Source organism: Bombus huntii, chromosome 1, assembly GCF_024542735.1.
Source record: "Bombus huntii isolate Logan2020A chromosome 1, iyBomHunt1.1, whole genome shotgun sequence".
NCBI lineage: Eukaryota > Metazoa > Arthropoda > Insecta > Hymenoptera > Apidae > Bombus > Bombus huntii.
The window spans coordinates 6,221,104-6,244,715 of NC_066238.1; the positions used below are offsets into that span (position 1 = coordinate 6,221,104).

The window sequence follows — 23,612 nt, forward strand, 5'->3', positions numbered from 1 at the left end:
ATCCCTGATAATAAGACATATAATGCATTTCTGGAAAACCTAATATGTTTACAGAAATATTAATAGTTTATAATTTGTCTTACATCACTTTGAATGAATTTTATTTTTCGCTATGCTATTTTTGTCTACAACGTATCAATTATATTGATCACGTCATATATCAGTTACTCATAACAAAATCTCTCTCAAATAACATTTTCTCTTAATATATTTCTTACACGATATTGCAAAATTTCTGTCAACGCATAATTTTCCACTTTCTTGTTTTCTAACGAACCACTTCCGATATTCTACGGGAAACATTTATTTTCAAGGAACGCAGCGTTGTATGCAATAGTATTTGCCGAGACCTAACTGTTTGCGCGGAAATTCATTAACTATATCAATAAACAGTTGTTGCTTAAGCACTTGCAAACTGCACCCTAATTTTCGATTATACGGTTAGCAAGCGTAAGGCTTTCATCGAAAGCAACGTGTTCTACCAGGAAACTGCTTGGTAATTGGCTATTAACGCGAGCATTTACCTTTGACTCGTATGCCCTTATTACGTATTCCTTTATGTCGTTAGTCAGTGTTTTAAACCTTCGTGTTTTTCTCGATTGACACAGGTTTTTCGCTTGTTCCGGTACGCTAATTGCACGCCCAACTTCCCGAACCAATTTCCTCCAAACGATGATTAAAAGGAGATTCTTACAAATGGAAAAAAAATATCTCGCTGCCGAGGGAAAGTTAAACAGATTAAAAATCTATGATATTTATAATTACGCCCTACCATCTACGCTACATTAACTTTTTATTTGAACTTTGATAAACTCGGCTAGCTCGTCGTGTTATTATTAATTAAAAGTTCCGAGCACGTTTCTTATAATTATTTTTCTCCGGTTTTGTTTCTGTAAATTATCGGATATATATCATAAATATTTGTCTTTTTGTGTGCTATCTTAGTATATAAGTTATAATTTGTAATTTTGCTTTCTTTATCCTCTGAATTTTTATTGACGAATTTCTTATTTTAATTTCATACAATAATTTCAACATTTACGTTTATTTCATTCCACGTAAAAATAGGAAAAGAAAACAGTGTCTAACCAAAAATGTCAACCCTCTTCACGCGTGTCCTATGTGTTTCCTCTTCCACGATACTTACAAAGTTTATACCAATTAAATTCGTTACAATTTGTCTTACAGTCTTTCTCAAATTATATTTCATGTTCAAAATATTCGCGTCAAGCAACGATAGATTTTAATTCATTCGAAGAATAACTTTCAATGTGCCAAACATTTCATTTGGTTTGGTGATTTATGCTTCACTGAATGTTGGAAAGGATGCGATTATATGTAGATATATGTAAATGTCAGCAAAATAGAATTTTCATCTTTAACTTTGTCGCGTTATGTTGTTTATCTTGTATTGTTCTGATATTAAAAAATATTTGAAATTGCAAAATAGAACAAAATTGTTCGTGTGCATGACTTCTCGTTTGTATCAAACATTTTCTTAAAACGTTACAGATTTTTTTTTTTTTTTTTTTTTTTTGCTAAAATTAGTGCGGTCGAAATATAGAAATTCAAAAATCACAGGACAATTAAAGGAGATATAATAAAGTAGATATACAACGATTCATTTACAAAGATAAAAATATTTATCAAAAAGGGAAAGATTTAAAGAATTAATGCAACAAAATCCAACATTTCATACATTACCATCTGAACAATATATTAAGTTTGGAATTAAGGTACAAATGCACAATCTCTTGCATTTAACGCTTAGCAACATATTCCGAAGAGGACAGTATCGATTCAGGACACTTGCATAGTGTCTCACGGGGGTTGCATTTAATTTTACACGATTGTATCCTTAGAGTTTCTGAAAATTAGTTGAACTCCGACTCCCAATAGCGTCGCAACACCATCAGATGTTGTTATTATATTCTACGTATGATTTATGCAAGCTAATTTCTCGCCAGTTTATCGCGTGGCCCGATCGTATTCAAAGGCCAGGCGACGCATATGGAAATATACGGCTGTTTCATGTCGTCCGGATTCAATTCGTGATATGTTGCCATATGCTTTGCTCAGTCTACGGTGAAAATTATGCAAGGAGCTTCCACTCATTCCGTTAACGACGTTTTACTTTAATCTAATTTGTAAGAGATTCCACGTTTCTGCATGTCTGCTTGTACAGCCCCACAGATTAACAGATTAATTCAATCTGTTTGTTGCGAGTTCCTTCGTGTACAGGCTACTTAATTTCTTCCTCGAACTCGATTGCGAGTTCGCTTTTTCCTCCCGTAGTCGTTCAGTTGACGTCATAAAGTACGAGCTGAAATTTCATCAACAATTTCTGGCTTCCTTTTGATATCTAATCTTGACGCGCGTAAAATAAGGAATTTTTATGAAAATACTAGAAGCTTGTTTATTAAAATTCGCAGAGGGGATTTTTTCTTTTAATTTAAAAGATTAATCACGGTATTTGAATTTGATACGCGTAAAATAAGGAATTTTTATGAAAAAATTTTATTCATAGATACTTTCAGGGAATTATCTGACTCATTAAAATAATTAAATACATACCAGACATTTTTTTGAAGTCAAATAGTTTCTTTTTATCAAATACAATTCCGTTAGAATTAAAGAAACAAATTTATTCAAGTGAAATCGTATATAAACTTTCGTAAAATGCTACCTTAACTAAAATCTTCCTTCAAAATATGTACAAAATACATAATTTCATCCAGTACCTTCTACCAGTATTTTCTATCGGTTACTTCAAATAAACAACCGAGTAATTTGAATTTGTCGAATAATTACCTTCTCAAATACAGCTTCCATCAAGAGCATATTTCCGTTTATCTACCACTGTTATAAATATTCGAATCGCAGACAATTCGAAGAAAATTAATGAAATACACTGTCATATTGATGAAATAAAATTTTCATCTGTTTTATTTCCATCTCGAAATTATACAACATTCTTTCCAGCAAAACAATTTACGAGTAAATAAATCGTTAATCCTTTTACGCTCGATGTACACCCAATATTGTGTTACATTTTATGATACGTCATTAATTATTAATTAACTATACATAAATATATTTATGTTTTCAGCAAAACCGATCTCAAATTTTAGCGCGTTATACCTTCTTTACAGAATCACCCCAAAAAGGTCTCTATTATTAATAATTAATACAAAACAATTCCAGGCTCATATCAAACTCTTTCACTTCAGATATTAGCCAGAAGCTAGACTCACGATATAGTGTTAGTAACATTATAAAAAGTGATTCATATCTTGACTTATTATCGAATGAAAATTCTATAAAAACCCTGATCATGAGGTCCACGACTTCATGACTTAATTAGATACAGCTCTTGCATGATATAAATTACAGATACACTCATAAAAATTATGTAATATAATGATCATTTTATTTTAAAAGATTAATATATATTGGACAAAGATTAAAGATGCTATAACGAAACAGGATAAAAAAAAATTGATGATTGAATTGAAAGGGTTAAAAACTGTTCACTCGTCCTCGTGTTCAGTTCTAATTGAACTAGCTTCGTTTCACGATAACACAGACCCAAGCACTTTCGTACAATCGAACTAGTATCATTAGCGAAGTTTTACAAGTCGCAAGTTACAAATACTAAATTACTGATATTAATAAATTCGCTTGCATTAGCAAATTTGCCGATCAACCAAACGATATCTTAAAAGTAGATAAATTTTGTAAATTACGAGTCATTTCATTATCCGTCCCATTTGACGTAAGAATCGTAAAATTGTAAAATAGAAAGTTTAATTAATTAACGTTAAATAATTTACAATTTGCAACTTGTCGATTCGCTGATGTTACATCGTTACTCGGTAAATTATGGCGCAAAGGGGCCCTGTAGACACGCGCTAGCTGATCTTAAGGCGTATTGCTAGGCGGAAAATGAATCTTTAATAGGGAGTCCACGTTATTCTCCGCATAATCGGCGAATTTCAGTCCGGCAGAGTATTGTCGCGGTCTTTCACGGAGGTCCTAACAATCTCGGCTAATTAAGTTGTCCTTCAATCTACGCGGATATTATTATAAAAGGGATTAACGTCGTTTTAACAGGGCGGAATCTCAGCTCGACTACTTCGACGATTTCGTTTGCCGCCTCGCCGAGGGACAAGGGTGTGCAATCTTCCCCGCGGGACATGCACCTATGGGAATATCTCGTTAAGAACGAATTTACATTTACTCTTTTGTCCTCGATTTTTCTCCTTTTTCTCGCAGCACACGCAACACGCGACTAAATTATCCCCGCAAACGACCGCGATTGTTGCCAAGTAGTACGACCAGACCGCGTTAAAATCGAGCCTCGAGGTGGATGCAAGTTCTGTTAAGAAAAAAGAAACGCTTCAATGTTTTTTCATTAGGTCCCCTTTGTTGAAGGAAGATTCAAGGATTTTTTTAACGGTGTCGTCGCTTACGCATCGAGTTTGTTAGGGTGGATTTTTGTGTGCTTTTAGACGCGGAAATGCGTCGTATTCATGGAAATAAGAGAATATTTGTAAGTAAAAGATGGGGTGAATGTGGAAGAGCGGAATTATAAAAAATCAGAGTATTTTTAGATTGCAGGGACGTGGAGAAATGAAAATTATTTTAACTGAAATGCCAGAGATAAAGTATTCCTCTGGAAGATTTTATCTTGCAAAAAATTTTTATCCTAGATTATAAAAATATCGCTATGTACGTATTGCGTTATCGTGGGCGATATTTCTTTTATCGAACTATCATGCAAATTACGTTGAAAGGTATAAAACTTGTTTTCGTTTAGAAATCTAATCAACGTGTGACAAATATTTTATTAATCATAGTACGGATTCAAAACTGTATATGAAATGCGTTACTATACAAATTTTTGTGAAATTTTGGTGATATCATAAAAGATCGTTCTTTTTTTTTTTTACATATTAGTGGAACGTTTCCTACTAAAAATAACAATTCGATGGTATCTGTAAAAAGTAGTGTTTCTTGTCAAATTTTAAATTGTAGATTTCATCCTGTTACTGCACACTAGTACATACAGTGCGCTCTAACCATATGCAAAACCCGAGCAGAATCGATGAGTCGAACATTGTACGTTCCCCTCGTAAATCACTTGCAGTAGCCAAACAGGAAATAGCATTTTACTTGACAGGGATTGACTTTTGGACTTACGTGTACGTAGCATTTTTCACGCGCGTCGCTGAATTCTACAATACTCAAAAATTCTAGAACAATATTTTTTAGCGGGTCCATTCAATTTGCCTTCCATACTACGTTTAATTCCATTTCGTTCCATTCCCAATTTACTGAATGCTTCTCAGTTCAGGTCATTTAAATAACGCGGAGCTGGTTCGATCGGAATAGTCGATTTCACGGCGTACCTACGTATTTTTCAATATCATAATTTAATGAATACCATACACGACGCAATTCACCTTCCAACGCGTCCAAATAGCCGTACAGCTTTGGACACGATCTGAATCGAACGAATTACAAAGCCAGTGCGATTAACAGAGTGTAGAAATTTTGTTTAACAACGGCCTCCCCTTGCCTCTGGTCATTTTCATACGTAAAATTGTTGATTAAGGAAAGAAAGGAAAGAGAACATCGAGTGGAGAGGGAACACGAAACGAAAAGACTAAAAACAGGCGCGTAAAAACTGGCGCACGCTGGGCGTGTATTAACCAGCGACGGTGAGAATGATAAAAATATAAAGCCGCGTGCCGGCAGGCTGCTCGACTACTAAAACCCCACGGGGCGCGCGGTAATTTTGCCGTTAAAAAATCGAGACAATTACCTGGCGAAAAAAATTAAACTGGATCAAGTGCATCACGGTTTGAAAGCGCCATTAAGTTAGTATGGCCGCATTTTACCCGTAGAAATTCAATCGGTGCACTGATGGACAAAGCGGGGGAGAGAAAAATAGGGTGGAGGAAGCCATGACGAGGACGGAGAAACGAGAGGAAAAAGGAAGCTTGAAACGAGAAGAGAGACGAGAAATCACGGTGGAGGACGACGAAGTCACGCTGTACCGAGTACAGGATGGAACGACGAGAAAGGAGGGGGTTTAGAGAAGAAAAAGAAATATAAGAAGAAAGCTAGGCGGATGGAGGGGATGAAAAGGAAGGAAACGGCGAAAACGGTTGAAAAGGCCGCGTCCGTATCATAGATTCCTGACGATAAGACGAGGACGGCTAACGACAGGATGCAAAGGAGACTGATCAAGAGAGATAAAGATCAACGATTTGACGGAGACAGAGTGGAGAAAGAGTGGGAGAGAAGGGAAGGGAGAAATAACATGGGGTTGGGGGAGAACATAAGAGTCGCAAAGAGGAAATAGCATCAACGAGCGGCGCTTCATTTCAATGGAATTGGCTGCATCAATGCCAATTAATTAGCTGGTAAACTCCTGTCGGTCGTCGGCCTCTGAGTAATTTCATTAGTCCCCGGAGCAGAGAGCCGTTGAATAAATAAGGTCCTGTTTTCACCATGAATACCGTCGTCCGGCGTTTCGGGAACGATTCCTCACGTGGGTCAGCCCCTAATCGGTCGATCTACCTCGAAGATGCCCGCACGCCGCTGAGCGATTCGAATCGCTCGTGCAGACCAGCGCCGCGATCCTTAATCACTCTTTTTCCAACCAACCGGAAGGACACACGGAACTGTTTGTGCTTCCTGACAAACAGTATCTCGTCGTCGCTCACGGTACCAACGCAAGAAACTAACTCGTTTACGTCGAATAATCTTTTTCTCTTCTTTTTTTTTTACTTCTTCATTTTTTTCTTTCTTCCCCCCACTTTTCCTTTCTCTCATACCTCTTTTCCACGTTTCGTCGGCAGAAATTGATGAGGTTTCGTGAACGAAATTTCGTGAGAAGAACGCGGTAGGTGATTTATCGAGACGCGACGAAATAAATGATTTGAGCTGATGAGTCTGATGAGAAAATGGTGGAAATAAGAATCGTAAATTTCGAAGTTTCGATGTATCTGTTTCGATAGTATTTTTCTCTTCTTCTCGCTTACATCGATGAAAATTTCTGTGAACATTTCATTTCTGCTTCTATCTTTTCGGAACATCAATCATACAATGCAATGCAATGCATACCTTTCGCTCCTTGCGTCTAGAAAGATGGTTTTTAATATCAAGTTGCGCGTATTTCATCATCGTGAAATATAATATAAACACCGTTTCCTGTTATTATATCGCGTTTAATTCATTTTTGAATTTCAGTTTCCCAGCAAAGTGCTTGTTTATCCTGCATTTAATCCACGCTTTCTGTTCCATGCGCATTGCAAATAACGCTTCTGAATTTTCTATAGCCGCCAGTTATAGCTTCAGTTATTTTATGAAATTTTCAATTATTATTATATAGAGATGGTAGTATAAAATGAATTTTGATTATATAAAATGAAAATGTGTACGGTCGTGTGAAATTAAATTATTTTATGAAAATGATTTCCTCGTAAATTAATCGATTTGATATTACCGAGAAGATTTTTAATGGAAAATTGCTTGCAACCGAATTGAAGAACTTAACGACGAATTTTACTTTGCTCGACGAACGAAGTCATACGGTATTTCTTGGAGAAAGTAAATATCAGGAAAAGCTTTTAATATTTTAATGTATTATACTCTTGTTCGTTTATTCGAGGCGAGAATGATATCTCGAGATACGATTCGTTTTTGAAAAATAGTTGAATTAACTCGTTTCGTCTTCCTTTTATCTGCGCATAAGTGCATTCAGGTTTGAAAACATCGCTAGAAACTCTCATCACAAGAAATCGTTATTCCCTCGTTTTTCAAGTCATTTAATACGCGCATAAGTTTTGCTTGACTTTAATTGTTTTCAATTTATCCCGGCCAGAAGTTCTCCTAGAAAAATTTTTTCATAAGTAATTTTACATTGGAATTCGCTTCAGAATTTTTTAATCAATTTTTTAGAATCGTATGGAGTGTTATATGTCAAGTGAATTATACGAATAATGAAGCTTCAGATTATTAGTAAAGAAACTAATATATTAAAAGCACGTTTTAAATCAGATTTTCCTATTTGCCGTGATGGACGTCCAAAATGAGCTGTCGGGTAACTGATTATCTTTCTTTTGTTGCAAAAGTTAAAATAAAAATACACATTTTCCTGCAATAACGATAATTGAAATTTTTAAATGCATATTTGATAAATTTTTCGGAAGAATAAAAGCTACGATTGGAGATAATAACTTTATCACTATATTAAATCACCATCAAATGTGGTATTTACCTATTTACTCATAATATATGTATGTGGAATTAAACAAATGATAAAAACACCAAAGGAAACAGCGCATTACGAATACACATAAACGATACGAATTTAATTAATTACCCTCTCGTTATCCGTCCTGACGTTATATTCCACTGGTATCTCCATGGTCATTCATTTTTTGTTATTACCTACCATACTTCATTCCACTCATTCATCATTTAAGATACACAATTAACTCTTTCAATCCTCATATATCTAACTTATGTTTGTAACAAGTATAATTATTTATATCATTCTTAAATTTATGGAAACAAGTTCTCAACCGTCTACCTTAGCTTTACAATGTTCAATTACGCTTGTAACACAGATTCCAATTCATTAAAGATGGTTTCTATTTGTGACACTTTATAATATTAATTTGAAGTAAACTACATATGTAAATAGTTTAATTTGTACTGCAATTTTAATTTTAATTTTGATTTCGTAAACTAAGTGCATTGTAATTCAATTTTTTGAAATTACTATATTATAATTTCTAATTTTAATTTCAATTTTAATCTCATCGCTATATAACTAATATTAAATTATGTATAATGTAACAGTATTACGACACTGAGTAGCTAACGTTAACTGAAATTGCTTACCAAATAAGCGGAATATCACAATTGAAAATCACGAAAGATTATTATTGCACAACAGAAAATTATGAATTATTATTTTTCTGCAATCGAAAATTACGGCATACAGTCTTTCGTCTGAATAAAAAATCGTGAATGGTTATATGTATACAAATCTCGTCTGAATGAAATTCTATTGGAAATTATAAAAAATATCCTTTCACAATAAAAAAAAATCATAAAAAACAATTTCTCTATAATCCAGAATCCTGCAAGGATTTTCCTTCGCGACAAAAATATCACAACAGATCATATAGAGATTTTCGTCCAAATCGAGTTCTACCGAAAACCAACGAAAAAATTTTACTCCAAAATAAAAGACCGTAGATTCATCCAAACGCAATTCTTTTCCACGATGAAAAATCATAAAAGCTCGTATAAAAATCTCGTCCAAAATGCTATCCTCGGCTAGCAAGTTCCCCAGTTCGTATTTCGCTAAAATCATCGAACGATCCATATTTTGTCCGGATCCCTAACAACGGCGTGCAGAATGGTTGGAGATGAGGACGCTTTGCAAGTTTTTAGCCGGGGCTCGATCGTTTGTCCGACGGGGAATCTCATTAACGAGGGGCCATACTATAATTGCGTATCAGGATCGAACGACATTCGCGAATATTAGGGGCTCGTTCGCGGAGCTCTGTCGCCGGAAAATAGTCGGATTAGTCCGGCAAGCAGAAATATAGCAGGCGCGTGATCACCGGCTACGATTAAGGCTCGTGTACAGAACGAACCGGGGTAGGAGAAATCGTTTAATTAACGAGCCGTTCAAGTGACGATATTAGCAGTTATGCGTGAAAACAGTTCGCCGTTATTTTGGTTACGATAATGAGATCGGATCGCGAGGAAATCCTGCTTATCGGGTGCTGTAAATTATGTTTATTTAACGACATTCAAGATGATATATTGACCGCTAATGACAGTCGTTAAATGATAAAATATTTATTATTCTTCTTACTTTAATCTCCGACAAAATTAATAACGCTGATATGGTATGGATTCGTTTTGCATGTATTTTGGAATTACGATATTGATGAATGCGTATTTTGGAATGTCACTATCGTCATCGATGAATTTATTTATTGACATTTACTTATAATTCGTGATATAATTATGCATTTATATAACCATAATTTAAGGAAAGAACGAGATGTATCTCATTAAATAAAACTTTAGCGGTTATGGTTTGATCAGAAGTTTAGTCACTTGCTCATACGAAAAGCTTCGTTGGTACATATTCGACCTATTTGTAGATCCACTTACGATTGATATTTATTAAGTTATAAGAAGATTTATAAAGGATATTTAAATGAATCACCTACTATATTTACATATATCGATAAGAGCAACGGATCTCAGGATTCCGCTTTCCTTAAAATAAGCCATCAAGAGCTCGAGAACACTTCGGACGAACATCAAGCAAAGAATACATCCGCGTTTCAGTTTGTTCAAGTCGCGTGTACTGTCATTTCCGTTTTGAAACGCGCGCTTATTTTTAATGTGCAGTCTCGATTCGTCGGGCCTCTATACAGTACAATCTTCGTACAATATACAACGTACGAGCGACGGGCGAAACGTTAAGTCCCCTGTTTGCGCGATTGTCCTAACAATATTCGTGGCGCGGATGCGATACGGCCGGTATTATTTGCACGATACAATGGAAGCGTTGTGCGAGTAACGATATAAGCGTGAATTACGCCCGTCTGCCACCGGCCGATACAGTGGCTTTTCGCGCTCTAACGATTTGCTTCTTTGACTTTATGTCGCTTGGAACGCGCCCGGATTAGTGGCCATTGCGTTGGACTAACGGGGAAAGATTCTCGGACACTGACGATTAAAAGGACCGTATAACTTTTGGAATTACTTGCCACGCAGCTTTCCCGGTAACGTATACCCTTGTGAAGGGGTGAAGTTCACCCTCTCAAAGATAGGGTTGCTAGCCAGTTTTGGATTGTTTCTTGTGAAAATGGTAGGAAGGAATGTTGTCTATAGTCCGTGGATGTTCGTGCAGATGCATATTTTTGCTGAAAATGTAACGGAAATGGAAATAAGATAGAAATTTGTTATGCTACTAGTAGGTTAAACGTGTACATTATTTTGCATCGTTTGGTTAACGTATATCATTGTATTTGTTATAACATTTACATATTGGTTAATCGGGTACAATTATATTAAATTTCGTATCACTTAGTAGTACCTTCGTATGAATACAAATATTTGATGCTATGAAAATGAAGTTATGAAATCGGATGGAAAGACACTTCGTCAAAAAAATAAGGATATGTGGAATACTTTTTGTAGGCACTGTATATCTTTTGCATATTTATTATTATTTTTATAAACGAAATTATAAAAATGAAAATTAAATAGAGTTGCTTTAAATGTTGTGTCCAGTACTTTACTTTGAATATTATATATATTTTTATATATTGTTTGCATTCTGTATATTTTTACAGACTTAAATTAGTTACAAATGTATAAATATCGGCAGTCCAGTAATCAGTCTCAATTTAAAGTATATACTTACACTTTTGAGTCATTGGTCAAGCGTTGGATATATGCATGGTGGTTGGTAACTGGTGGTACAAGCAGAAAGGGGGTGATTCTACGCGAAAAAAGAAGTTGAAAATATAGAATAAAAATTTTTCGTTTGAGGCTTTGTTTTCGAGAAAATCGACTTTGAACTTTCGCTCGGTACGCGTGCACTTTATCACGTCTCGTTATAACGGATCTCACTGTAGATCGTTGTCTCGATGGAAAAATTGAAAAAAAAAATGAAAAAAAAATTTTATTCTATATTTTCGACTTCCTTTTTCACGTAGAATCACCCCCTTTCCGCTTGTAATAGAACAAATGAACAGAATAATCATAAAAAGGATTTTAACACCTTGTTTTACCACAATTTAAGTGCGATATTTCCTTATTTTTCGACACTTTTATATTTTCACAATTGAATTGTTCAGTAGCCTCGTTATTCAATAAATTATTCTTTTTTTATGCTTTGAGCAGATTTTTTCGTTATTATACACGTACGTTAAAAACTTACTATATTACGAAATTATATCATAAGAGAATTATAAATGTCCGGCTATTACCCTCGAAATAGTCGACAAGCCGTTTCATGTTTCTTTGTATTATTATTACGCTAATGAGATATTACAGAGAAATTAACGAAGAAAAACTACTTAACATTCGCTGTGCTACGAATACCCCTTTCGTTTGACTTTAATCCACTTAACTGCTACTCTGTAGTACCTTTTGTAGAATCAAGTATATTTGCATCCTTTTGTTTCCTGAACGATTTTAATAACGAGTTGTATTCAAACAATAATGGCAACAATCTCTATAATTTCATGAAAAATATAAAAGTACGTGTAGAAATTTATGTAAACTATAGGAGTGAAATGTTCTTTCACCTGTTATGGGTTAAATTTTTCGTATAAACTATAAGATATGTCGTTAATTTGATCGTATATTCTATATAATCTTATCACAGAATATAAAAGAAAGAAGGAAAATTAATTCAATTAAGAGAAATTAAAATAATGACAAGAGAATTTTTACGGATTTTGTTAATTTAAATTATTAATTAATACTGGAATCTTATTACTACAAATAAAATATAGTCAATGACGTTGGTTCAATTATGCAGGAAGAGTTAATAACATTTTTTAAGTAATACAAATATATAGGAATGAACATCGAATCAACTCAAGCAATATACTTTCTGTAATTTAACATCAAATTTAATAAATTATGAAATAGTAAGTTTGTCAGGAAAGCTATTGTAAAAATTGAAGATTTCTTTCTTTCCTATCGAATTAAAAATAATAATTCTGATATTACTGCAACGCATAAAGTTAGATTTTATTTGATTGGAAAAAATTGGATACTCGTGGGCGTAACACGAATGTTCATGACTGTAGGACTTTGTACAATTAAATATTATTTACGTTCGTCGGAAATGTTCTCAAATTGAAAACAACGAAACTGTTTTTACATTTGGATTTCATACAGATACACAATGGACAGTTGTTTTTTCAAATTCATATCCTGTTACACCTTTCTGCCGTAACAATTTACGTCTAATTAAACGCGGCTCTTGTTATACGAAGGATTAAAATCACGTGTTTGTTTTTCACAGGATGCAATCGCACTGTCAGGAATTCCGTTGGATGGATACGATGGACGGGACGAATGGGACGATGTATTATTCGCATCAGAGCGCCTCCTAGAGATCCTCAGGTAAATAAAAATTCTCTTATGAACAATTGTGAATTAAATATTTTGCATTTATTATATTTTTTCTTGCTTTCTGTAAATCAAATTTTCGCTCTGTATAAAGAGTAAGTAAATCGAATAAAAATCACGATAAACGAAGCAAAATTCGTTAGTTTCATCAAAACGAGAAGATTAGTCAAATTTCTGGTAATGAAATCTCATAGAAACGCTATACACAATCTTCACCGACATCTTTTCCAGTCGAAGCATATTAATAAAATTTAATATTCCTTCCTAGAAAAATCAAACAGCTCTTTAGAAAATGAAAATCCACGCTATTAGGCATCGAATACATAAATATCTTTTTATACAGAATTTCATTTCGTAATAATGTTCTGAAAACGCTATAAAGATGTCCTGTAACAAAATTTGGCCCGACGCAGGTGATCGAGTTAAAAGTTAGGAGGTTGCAAGTTGGTTTCCTGAAAGAAACCAGATGCGAAGGCGCTTACGTTCAATTCTCTGATGGCAGCGAGGATCTTGAGGATGAAACAGGACGTTACTGCGGCTATGTGAGTGGCAACACAACCAGGTAGAATATATTTCAATTTGATATTAGCTATTGTATAGTTACTGTCAATTATATTACTATTGCAAAGAATTTTATATACAGATATGTCATAAACAAAAATATCGGCACAGGCCAGATTTTCCTATAAAATTCTATGTAAATCTGCAAAATACACGAGTTTTCAACCAATTTCTTTGTAAAATATCTATAACTTTCGAATTCTGAAGTTTAAGTACTTCATGATTTATTGTCGTTGGACTCTATGACAAAAGTACAGAATAGAGCAGTAAAATAGAACATAAGATTTTATCTCAATTACTGTTGAATTGACCTAAGAATCGATTCTGGGACATTTTTTGGGCCGTGGGTAAAAAAAGAAAGGTAACGGTTCTATAAATTTTAATAGAATTATATTCATTTTGTAATAAAGGTTATCGTAACTGTTTTCAGTTCTTTCTTACGATGCACTTTGATTTTAAATTCAGTTATTATATTTTATGAAGAAAACTGATTGCACAAATACCTTTGTTCATCACTCTACATTATACAGATCATTATAAGATCGTTATGCAAAGAGTTTCTCTTATATCGTCAATCGGTTGTTACTATATTTCACATAATTATACTGACAGATTTACGTAATTGCTTTATCGATAGGTATACTTTGCATACATAATTTCCTATGAATTTTATTCCATTTTTTATCCTATTGTACCTACTCAAATCTGAATAATCAGATATCAAAGAAATTTGCATTCGTAAATATACAGAACTTAGCAATTACTAAAATAAATCATTATCAGAGTACGAAATGTTTGTACGATAAAATACGAGTGTACTAAATATGGAGATAAAAGGGAGGAGTGATTGGTGGGATCGTTAATGAAAAATAATTAACCGGTTGGAATAGTATTCACAGCAAGTTGTAAACCAAATGTGTGTAAGTACCTCTGGTAGATAATGGATTAAACAGATGCCTGTTGGTTGAAATGTAGCGATTCCAAGCCGCTTATAAACGCGGCATTTAATGTTTGTAAATATACCCCATTTCGATATATCCGATAATTTTGGTTTGCTTTAATTTCAATTTTCTGGCTTCCGAGTCTCTTTTGTAATCCTTATTAACACGTTTCTGCGTTACGAATCATTTTAATACAGTTATTTAATCATTCTCTAATTTATCGAATGTACAAGCGAAATATGTTATTTAGTTTGAAAGATAATTTGCCATAATAATAACAACGCATCATTAAATTTTACTTCGATATTCAATTACGATAATTAGGAAAATGGAGAGTTACATTTGTTATATTTATAATGTATTCTAGAATTTAATTGATTACCAATTGACCCATTACCAGACAGATAGTTGCTACTTTGATGTACGAGTCTACCGATCTTGAAAACTCATATTTTACCTCATTACGTATCTTATTGACCTTCTTATTCCAGCTATATTTTATGCTAATTATAATAGCAGAGAAATTAACATTGTTACTAACTTGTGGTTGTAACTATTGCGTGTATTATATATGGTAACGTTTCATAGATAGCGACAGCTTCCATAGCGATAAATTATATTTATTTATACTACAAAAGTGTTGAATGAAAAATTAGATCTTTCCGTTTCAATATATCGTTACAAACGTAAACCAATTGACTGAATACGTAACAAAATATTCTTGAATGATTTATCAATAATTACTCATATGTATTGAAAATCTTCCCAAAATCTTGGAATACATAATAAAATTGAAAGATACATACACGCGGCAGACATTAAAATCAACAAAGGAGCTACTATCCACTTTTCAAATTTCCAACATTTTTAACATTACAACGAATTCTTGGGTATGTTAAACGAAAGTTTCGAACCTCTATATTTCATCCACTTCGTATTAGATACCGTTAAACGTAGAAATACCAGCGAATCCATTACGTTTTAGTTCGTTATGTCGCAAAAACGTAATCTAGCCAGACCTTACCTATTCGGCTATACCCTTTTAATTATCCCGCAGGCTGTTCCTGCGAAAGGGACCGAATTTAACGATCATAATGGACTCGGACGTAAAGTTCGCCGCCGAAAATCCGGTGATCTTCTCCGCCCAGTTTTCCATACTACCTGCCCAGCTGGCCGCCGAACGGCATCGTGGATTCTCCCCGTCCTCTTCGACAGAGTGCCCATTGGAGTGCGCCGTGAGGAATGATCGAAGGTCCTGCAGGCTCGCATCCCCGGGTTATCCGGGCGTGTATCCACGTGGTATCAAATGTAGGATTGCTCTGGAGTCGAGCGCGGGTCGCTTTAAAATCGGCGGACAACCGGACGACCTTTTCGACCTGATGAACCGTACGTCGCAGGACGGTTGCCAGACGGAGAACTGCGAACAGCACGTTGAGATCGTGGCGGAAGTGACGAAGACGAGGGTCGCCAGATCGAAAGACGGACGATCTCTAACGGAAGAGGTTCCGGTTGAAAGGCGAGCGAGAAGGAGCCCGGATCACGACGAGGAAGTGGAATTTATCATTGGGCAAACGTCGCACAAGACCAGGAGAGGCAGAAATAATCGAAGAAGACTTAAGAAAGCCAAAAAGGAAGCGGACGGATCAAAGGGTCCGCGCGGCAATTCCCATGGAAAAGCAGCGAACGGGGATATCCGGAGAAATATCGGCCGTCCAAAAGAGATCACTGAACAGTCTTCAGCAGACGCGTTCCACGGCTCGAGGAGCAGCTTCAGGCATTCCGGTGGCTATCGCGATCAAGGAATCCGGCTAGAATCTATCCAGAAGAGACTTCGTCACCCGCAGCGCGTCCATAAGAAGTCCATGGATTCGATAAGCTCAAAAAAGAATTTCGATCATGATCTAAGAGATATATCGGACGCGAGGATTCTACCCGACGGGTTGGGACACGAGATTGCAAGGAAAGGCTTGAGCCAGGAAAAGATCACCGCGTTACAGGTGAGTTATCCCCGGAAATTTATTTCGGACGACACCTTCGGACGCTATCTCGATCGTTTCGATCAGGTTGCCTAGCGTTTGATTGATTGCCGTGTTATTCGACAACGATAACGGGGGAAAAAAAAATCTCGTGTAAATACTAATAAGCAAGGAAAGATGTGTAGATATGTATTGATCGCGGTGTATATTGTCGTTCTATTCTATGATACATATAGAGGTTATCTGATTTTAGTTGAACTTATAAGGTTTACCGCTTGGCAATCTGATAACCGAACTTACAAGGTGCTTCAGTTAGCAATCGGATAGACGAGTTGAACTTATAAGGAGTTCCGTTTACCATAACATGTTCAAAGTGTGAATCGATATATTTGAACGAATAAATTGCTTAACTTATAAGGAACGAATATTATGGTTATAAAAATCGCTCTTAAAATTTAAAAATTATTCATTCTTTTCTCACCGAGACATAATAGAGAAAGAATAAAACGAAACAATAAATTTTTATTTGAATTAAAATGATTATTAATAAAACGAGTATTACTTTTCATTTTTTAGATAACGTATTAAGCAACATGTTTATTTTACAAACTCTATTTACAAGCATCACGTATAAATTACAAATACACGATTTAATTATATTGAGAAGAGAATTGAATTAATTAATTTGATCGGTTTACTCGAAATTAAGCAATCGATGTATCTACTGCCTCTTTTTAAATAACTTTCATCTTCAAGCAATTCCCGATTCTTTCAATAATTATTGCTCACGTAATTTTCGTCTTCCCCCGACTATTCTCATTCACTGGAAACCAACAACGATAAATATCCCTCGAACCCCGATAAATACTTATCGATCATTCTGTTGGTGTGAAATAGAGGTTGCAATTGGAGAAATTATTTTGCAAGTAGATACCGGTGCGCTTTAATTTCGCTGCAAGGATACAACAGTAACTACCAAACTCTTGCTAAACAGTTCGCGCGAAGTTTCCTTTTGCGGACCAAGTTGATTAAACGTTTCGCTTCGCGTCTAGCGCAAGGAATAGATACAACGCGTGAATCTAGTTAGACGATCTAACGTAACGTAGAGATGAAACGAAATAATCGAATTACATTTCTTCGCCCAATAAGGTTCCCGACTACAGATACGCAAAGAAGAGTCGAATACCAGAAAAATTAGCAAGCACCAGTTGCGTGGGCGATTATCTGGCGTTGCTGGAGAACGTGGACGGAAAGATCTTTGAAATTTTCAAGTTCTGCGGAGAGGGTCACGTTCCACGGATCCTTTCGAAAGGAAGGAGCATTATCGTGGAGTTCTTTGCGGAACAGGACGGCACTATAATGCACGACGGGTTCCAGTTGTCGTTTCAGGAAACGGAAGAGGCGCCCGGCGTGAAACACGATCGAAATTGCGAGTTCGTTTACAAAAGTACGGAACGAACCAGGGAAAATATCAAGTCGTTGCAGAGCTGGTATCCGCCGAATACTTTGTGCAGTTACAAATTTATGGGCAGATCGTCGGAAAAGATCTCCGTTCATATGAAGATAATCAGGAACGAGCCGGACCAGGAATACGCTTCGCAGAAACGGAACTTCAGCCTGAATTACTGCTCCGGAAACGAGATTGCGGTTTACAATGGGATCGAGGTGAGTAACCGTCGAGCCAACGTAAGAAATTAACGGCTTGTGTGGTAAACATAATAGCTTCCCTGTTGCTTGTCTTATTGTGCTATTCGAAATTGTTCTTAAATGGTCCTCGTTCTTTTAAAAACGTCAATAAATTACGTAGGTACAGGGTCTAATTTCGTTGCACCTACCGTAAGAAATTTTTCATTCACTTTCGATTCAAATTGAATTTAAACATTGTGAACATATTACGTTCTTTTTTAAATTTTATTATATCGTTTTAATGTTCATATTTATCGTATTTTCTATTCTATGAGTGTAAGAATTGCTTCTTATAATTCAAACAAACAATCGAAGGGTTGGGGTAAATATGGGAAAAATTTTTCCATTTTATAACACACTTTGTTTACGAGAATTGAGATAGCATAAATTGTAACGATTATAATGTTCGAAAAATCATCTTCATAAGATAACATTAAAGATTTAATATGCTGATTAAAAAGGGTATGTATAGGGTATGACCATTCTATTACTGGAACAAACGCGGATAAAAATGATTAATATTTTATTAATCGCTCCTTTTTATGATGTCTAAGTAAGATATAAATTTTATGAACACTGCCTTTATGAACAATTTAATTGAATGCAGTTCCTTCCTTAGTGGACTAAAACTCAATTAAAACTCAATTTTTTCAATAAAGCTATTTTGTAACATTCACTGTTTTCTCCTTTTGCTCTTCAATTTAGATAGTCGAAGTTATCGAGATAGTCGAATAATAAAGAGTTATTATAATTGTTAAAAATAACCACAAGTTTTCATATATTTAAGTGAAACTAATCCCTAAAAATGTTTTGGAAAACTATGAAATAAACTACGAACATTTTTTGTGTATTTTAACATGCTGACTGCAGACGAATATTGCATCTTTTACTTATAACGTTAACGTGTTGTGGTTTGCTTAAAAGTTTCAACGCTCGAGTGCTTCTATATAGAATATTTAATACTTTAATATTATCACCGCAATATTAAAAGCCGTTGAAAATTTTACAGATATGTAGTTATTTATTTAATTACAACGATTCAATTACGTTCGTCGTCCTTAGAGCGTCACTGACTTATCTAATAGCGTGACCCGCATATTAATCAACGTGTTAAACAACATATGACTATCATTAACAAGAGTTGCATATATAAATTTTTTAATATTACTTTTATGCTATGGTCTGACTTTTTTCAACAACAAAACCACTACATCTGTTTCTATTGCCTCGCATTAATTTGATTCGCATCTTTTACAAAGATATTTTATTAAATTTACTCAAACTTTTGTATTGCAAGGAACATTTGCATCTTTCGAGACTGTTCTCTTCCTCGTTTCGTTTATACTATTTCATTTCCATCCTACAGCGAACTTTTTCATCCTGCAATTCCTGTTATGCTAATTATAAATCTCTTCGTCATGATAAAAAAAAACACGAATATATTGAACTTCCAGGTGAACAACAGCGTCTTGATGTGGTCTTACTGCGATGTGTCCCACCAGGATATTAATAACATTCAAGTTCCTCTCACCTCCAGCGGAAATGAATTGTTAATACAATATTATAGCGCGAAGGGCTCGTACGATGGGCAAGAATTCACTTACACGATATCCTACAGGTTCATAAAGAAATCGCAGAATTCTACCACTAGACGTCAAGTCCAGGACGATTTCAAGCTGATCTCTCTCAGGCCGGTAAACTTTTCAGCGTTGAACTTCAACGAGAGTGAGAATTGCAACTGCGATTTCGGCGACAGAATCGGCAGCTTTAAAAACTGGTTTATGGTACTCGTTGTCTTAGGAATAGTCTCGTTTCTCGGTGCCATCCTCACTATAATAGCTCTCCTTGCCAAATGCATCAAAATGCGATCGATGGAGAAGAAACTGCTGCAGACTCCGAAACTATAAGCCCAATAAAATTTTGTACGATTTTCTATCTGTTCGAATAAAACGATTTTTTTTACAAGCGAAAATAGATTTAGATCTACGCATATGCTCATTTGATCCACATTTGGACATCTACATTTATTTATCGATTGTTGCAATGTGATTAAAATTTGGCCGGATGTAATGATCTTCAAATCTTTACAACTCGAATCAAAATTGAATTTGGAATTGAAGAATTTGGAATTGAAATAGATATCGCAGATATTTCTCTTGATATAACTTAATCTATACGTTGCATTATTTTTGTCAGAGGAGTTTCTTCTTAAGTTACTATTTTTTAATAAAAATATTTCTATCTTGATTTATATTCAAATTATATCTAACGACAGTTCTTGATATTCACGTTTCTCGTTCTTTTCCTGTAATTTTAGTCAACTTTGCATTCACCGAACAAATTTTCATTCAAGATAGGTTTTATTAAAAATAGATGAAAATGTATATACAACAATCCATGAAAAGGAAGAAATATAATGGCAGCACAAGATACAAAAACAACTACTACTTTTGTAACTTTGTTCTATACTTGTCACATTCTCATCTTCGTTCGTTAATTTTTTCTTTAATTTCCACTTTCGATATCAAGAGAAATTATGTCTCAAAAAATATAATTTTATTTCATGCTCTATAATTAAACCTGAAAATATAACTAGTCGCATAATTAAGAACAAATCGTATGATGTTAAAGCAATCGAGCATCTTGTTCGAATCAAAAAATATCGCCTAAAAGGTCAAGGTCTCACCGAGATTTGAACTCGGATCGCTGGATTCAGAGTCCAGAGTGCTAGCCGTTACACCATGAGACCTTGAGAATTTTTTTACAGAAATTAGAATAGTATGCATGTGTAAGTAAGTGCATACTTTACACGTTTTTATAATGAATTAACATCGAGAAATATAAATGACAATTGTGATCGACGCAATGGCCAAGTCGATCAAGCATAAAATTCCATCAAACTGCGAACATGTAAATACGGATGATCCTCGACATACATATCTAATTAGAAAAACATAAGAAAATCAAATTGTTGACGTGGAAATGAGAGAAAACGAACGAAAGAGCGTGCGAAGTAGATATAAATACATACGATAAAAATTATCATACTTTGATAGGAGATCTAAGGAAATATCATCGCTTGAGGAGAAAGCTTTAAAAAATTTTTTTTACTGATAACAATAAGGACTAATTATACGGTCGTTGCGGACGCTAATATATACCGTTATAAGTGTTATTTTGCATAAAAGAATAAACGTCGCTTCTGTACAATATGATAATTAATCAAGGGGAACGTGTAAAGTCCATGTAATATAAAGCATTCTTCGTTGAATAAATTGCTGTATTATAAACACTTCCTATATCATCAAATGCTATTGATTCTCATTGTTGGATCTGAAGTCAAATATAGAGAGGTTTCTTCGTGCATAAATTACGATTATTCGGTGCTCGATTCAAACCTTGAATATTCAGATCTCAGTTGAATGAATGAAAATTGCTTAGGACGTATTAGTAAGTTGTCCTAAGCAATTAGCAAACATGAAAGAATTAGCGTCAATTGTACATAATAATTTACCATAATGGAATGAGAGGACAGACATATTTCTGTGTTGCAATGAAAGTTGAAGCTGTAGAAAGATATTGTTATGTAAGCAAATCTCAAAGCAAAAATACGCAAAGAAAGAAAAAATGCAAAAATTAACAAATCGTACAGACTAGTAAAATCAGAACATTGAATCCTAATTCTACTCTCAGCGGCATACCAGAATCAAAGATATCAAAGAGTACGTTTTTATTGTTGCGATCGTGAGCAATTCAAGTAATTTCGCGAGCAAACTTTAACGATATAATGTGGACAGAATGGAGGTTCAAATCAAAATATTTAATTATAATTATATTTCAAGCGACAAAGAGTTATGAGAAAATCATAAGTAGATGTGCTTGGAAACGGGATGAAATACGTGTGAACGAAACACTTGGGGGCGTAATATCGTCCGACATAAACTATCGCCCAGCTTATTGCATCTTGTGATGAAATTGCAATGTTACATATAAAGAGGAAAGATAATCACAAAACAATATCACATAAGAGATTAGCTAAGTATCCACTTGAGAGGAGTAATCTCTTAAGTTATCTGTATTCATAATTTTTGCAATTCACAATTTATAATACATAAAATAAATGAACTACATCGTTAACAAATATGAAAATTAAAAAATTTCTTAGGCAGACTTAAGATTTAAGAAGACAAAAATGATCGCTAATCATATGTAAAATGTTTTGCTAAATGTAAAACAAGATTTCCTCGTTGTTCTTAACATAGATTATATTTCATTTTTTATCACTTACGAATTATTTAAATTAATTAACTAATGAAATAGTACAGCTATTGTTAAAAGCGATAGCAGAAAGATTAAAATATTATCGCTGAATAACTAAGATTTTAGTATTATAGTTATAACCGTTATTAAAAAATTGTACAACATTTCAACAAAATTGGATTAAACGGGATGCCGTTAACGAGATATTTTTTCTTTAAATTCAAATGATGATTTAAAAGATGTAATAACTAAATGTTTGTTTTTTAATTTGTTTACATATAGAATAAACTCTTTCTGGCATCACACTTCGAGGTATTATAATGTCGTTTTAAAAATCTCCATTTTAATTTATACAGGTGCTTCGTTTATGAAAATGGTAACTTTTCCATTAAACCGCAATCTACCTACATTAATTTAAGAGCAGTTTCGGTGAACGCATAATGCGGGACACAATGAAGCATTCGCACTGACAGTAATTGGACGTTGCGCAAGCAATGATTTACCGGAAATATATTACATTGGCTAAGTCAAGGCATGAATCAGCACTTATTCGTGTATTTTGCCCATGTTTCATAAAGCAACGAGCAAAAAAAGTGAACAAGCGACACAGCTGCGGTGCCAAACAATAATTTGTTAAAATGTTCCTACTCGTTTCGTACACGATATATCGCGAGAATGTTATCGAATGTAGATCTCTAAGTATTAATTTTTATTATCCTCGCATATTCACGTATCTCCGTCGAATACTAAATTGATCTACATTTATAACAATGGAACGTATTTTTGTAAAAAAAGAGAAAAGAAAAATAAAAAATAATAATGAGAAAAGCAACTTGTAAATGTGATAAATATTTAATCGAATTGTAAGCCCACTAACAGTAAGCGATCTACAATATGTAATAGCATCAAAATGCTCGAACGATGTGTAACTGTATCAAGTGAAATGAAAACACTTCATAATAAAAACAAAAGTATTGCTAATTGTATA

At 34.4% G+C, this 23,612-nt stretch overlaps 1 protein-coding gene and 1 non-coding gene across 3 annotated transcripts in view; one reads left to right on the forward strand and one right to left on the reverse strand.

Annotated features, from left to right (window-relative positions):
• LOC126870925 (uncharacterized) overlaps positions 1-23,610 on the forward strand; it is a 71,824-nt gene extending 48,214 nt beyond the window's left edge. For both annotated transcript variants that reach the window (XM_050629132.1, XM_050629123.1), the window contains exons 3-7: positions 13,094-13,194; positions 13,614-13,762; positions 15,760-16,699; positions 17,828-18,343; positions 19,819-23,610. In XM_050629132.1, the coding sequence (XP_050485089.1) occupies positions 13,094-13,194; positions 13,614-13,762; positions 15,760-16,699; positions 17,828-18,343; positions 19,819-20,271 (2,159 nt within the window). In that variant the 3' untranslated portion in view covers positions 20,272-23,610. The remainder of the gene's footprint in view (positions 1-13,093; positions 13,195-13,613; positions 13,763-15,759; positions 16,700-17,827; positions 18,344-19,818) is intronic.
• Positions 21,042-21,113, reverse strand: Trnaq-cug (transfer RNA glutamine (anticodon CUG)). Its single transcript has one exon. It is a non-coding gene; the product is annotated as a tRNA-Gln (tRNA).
• Positions 23,611-23,612: the final 2 nt, after the last annotated feature.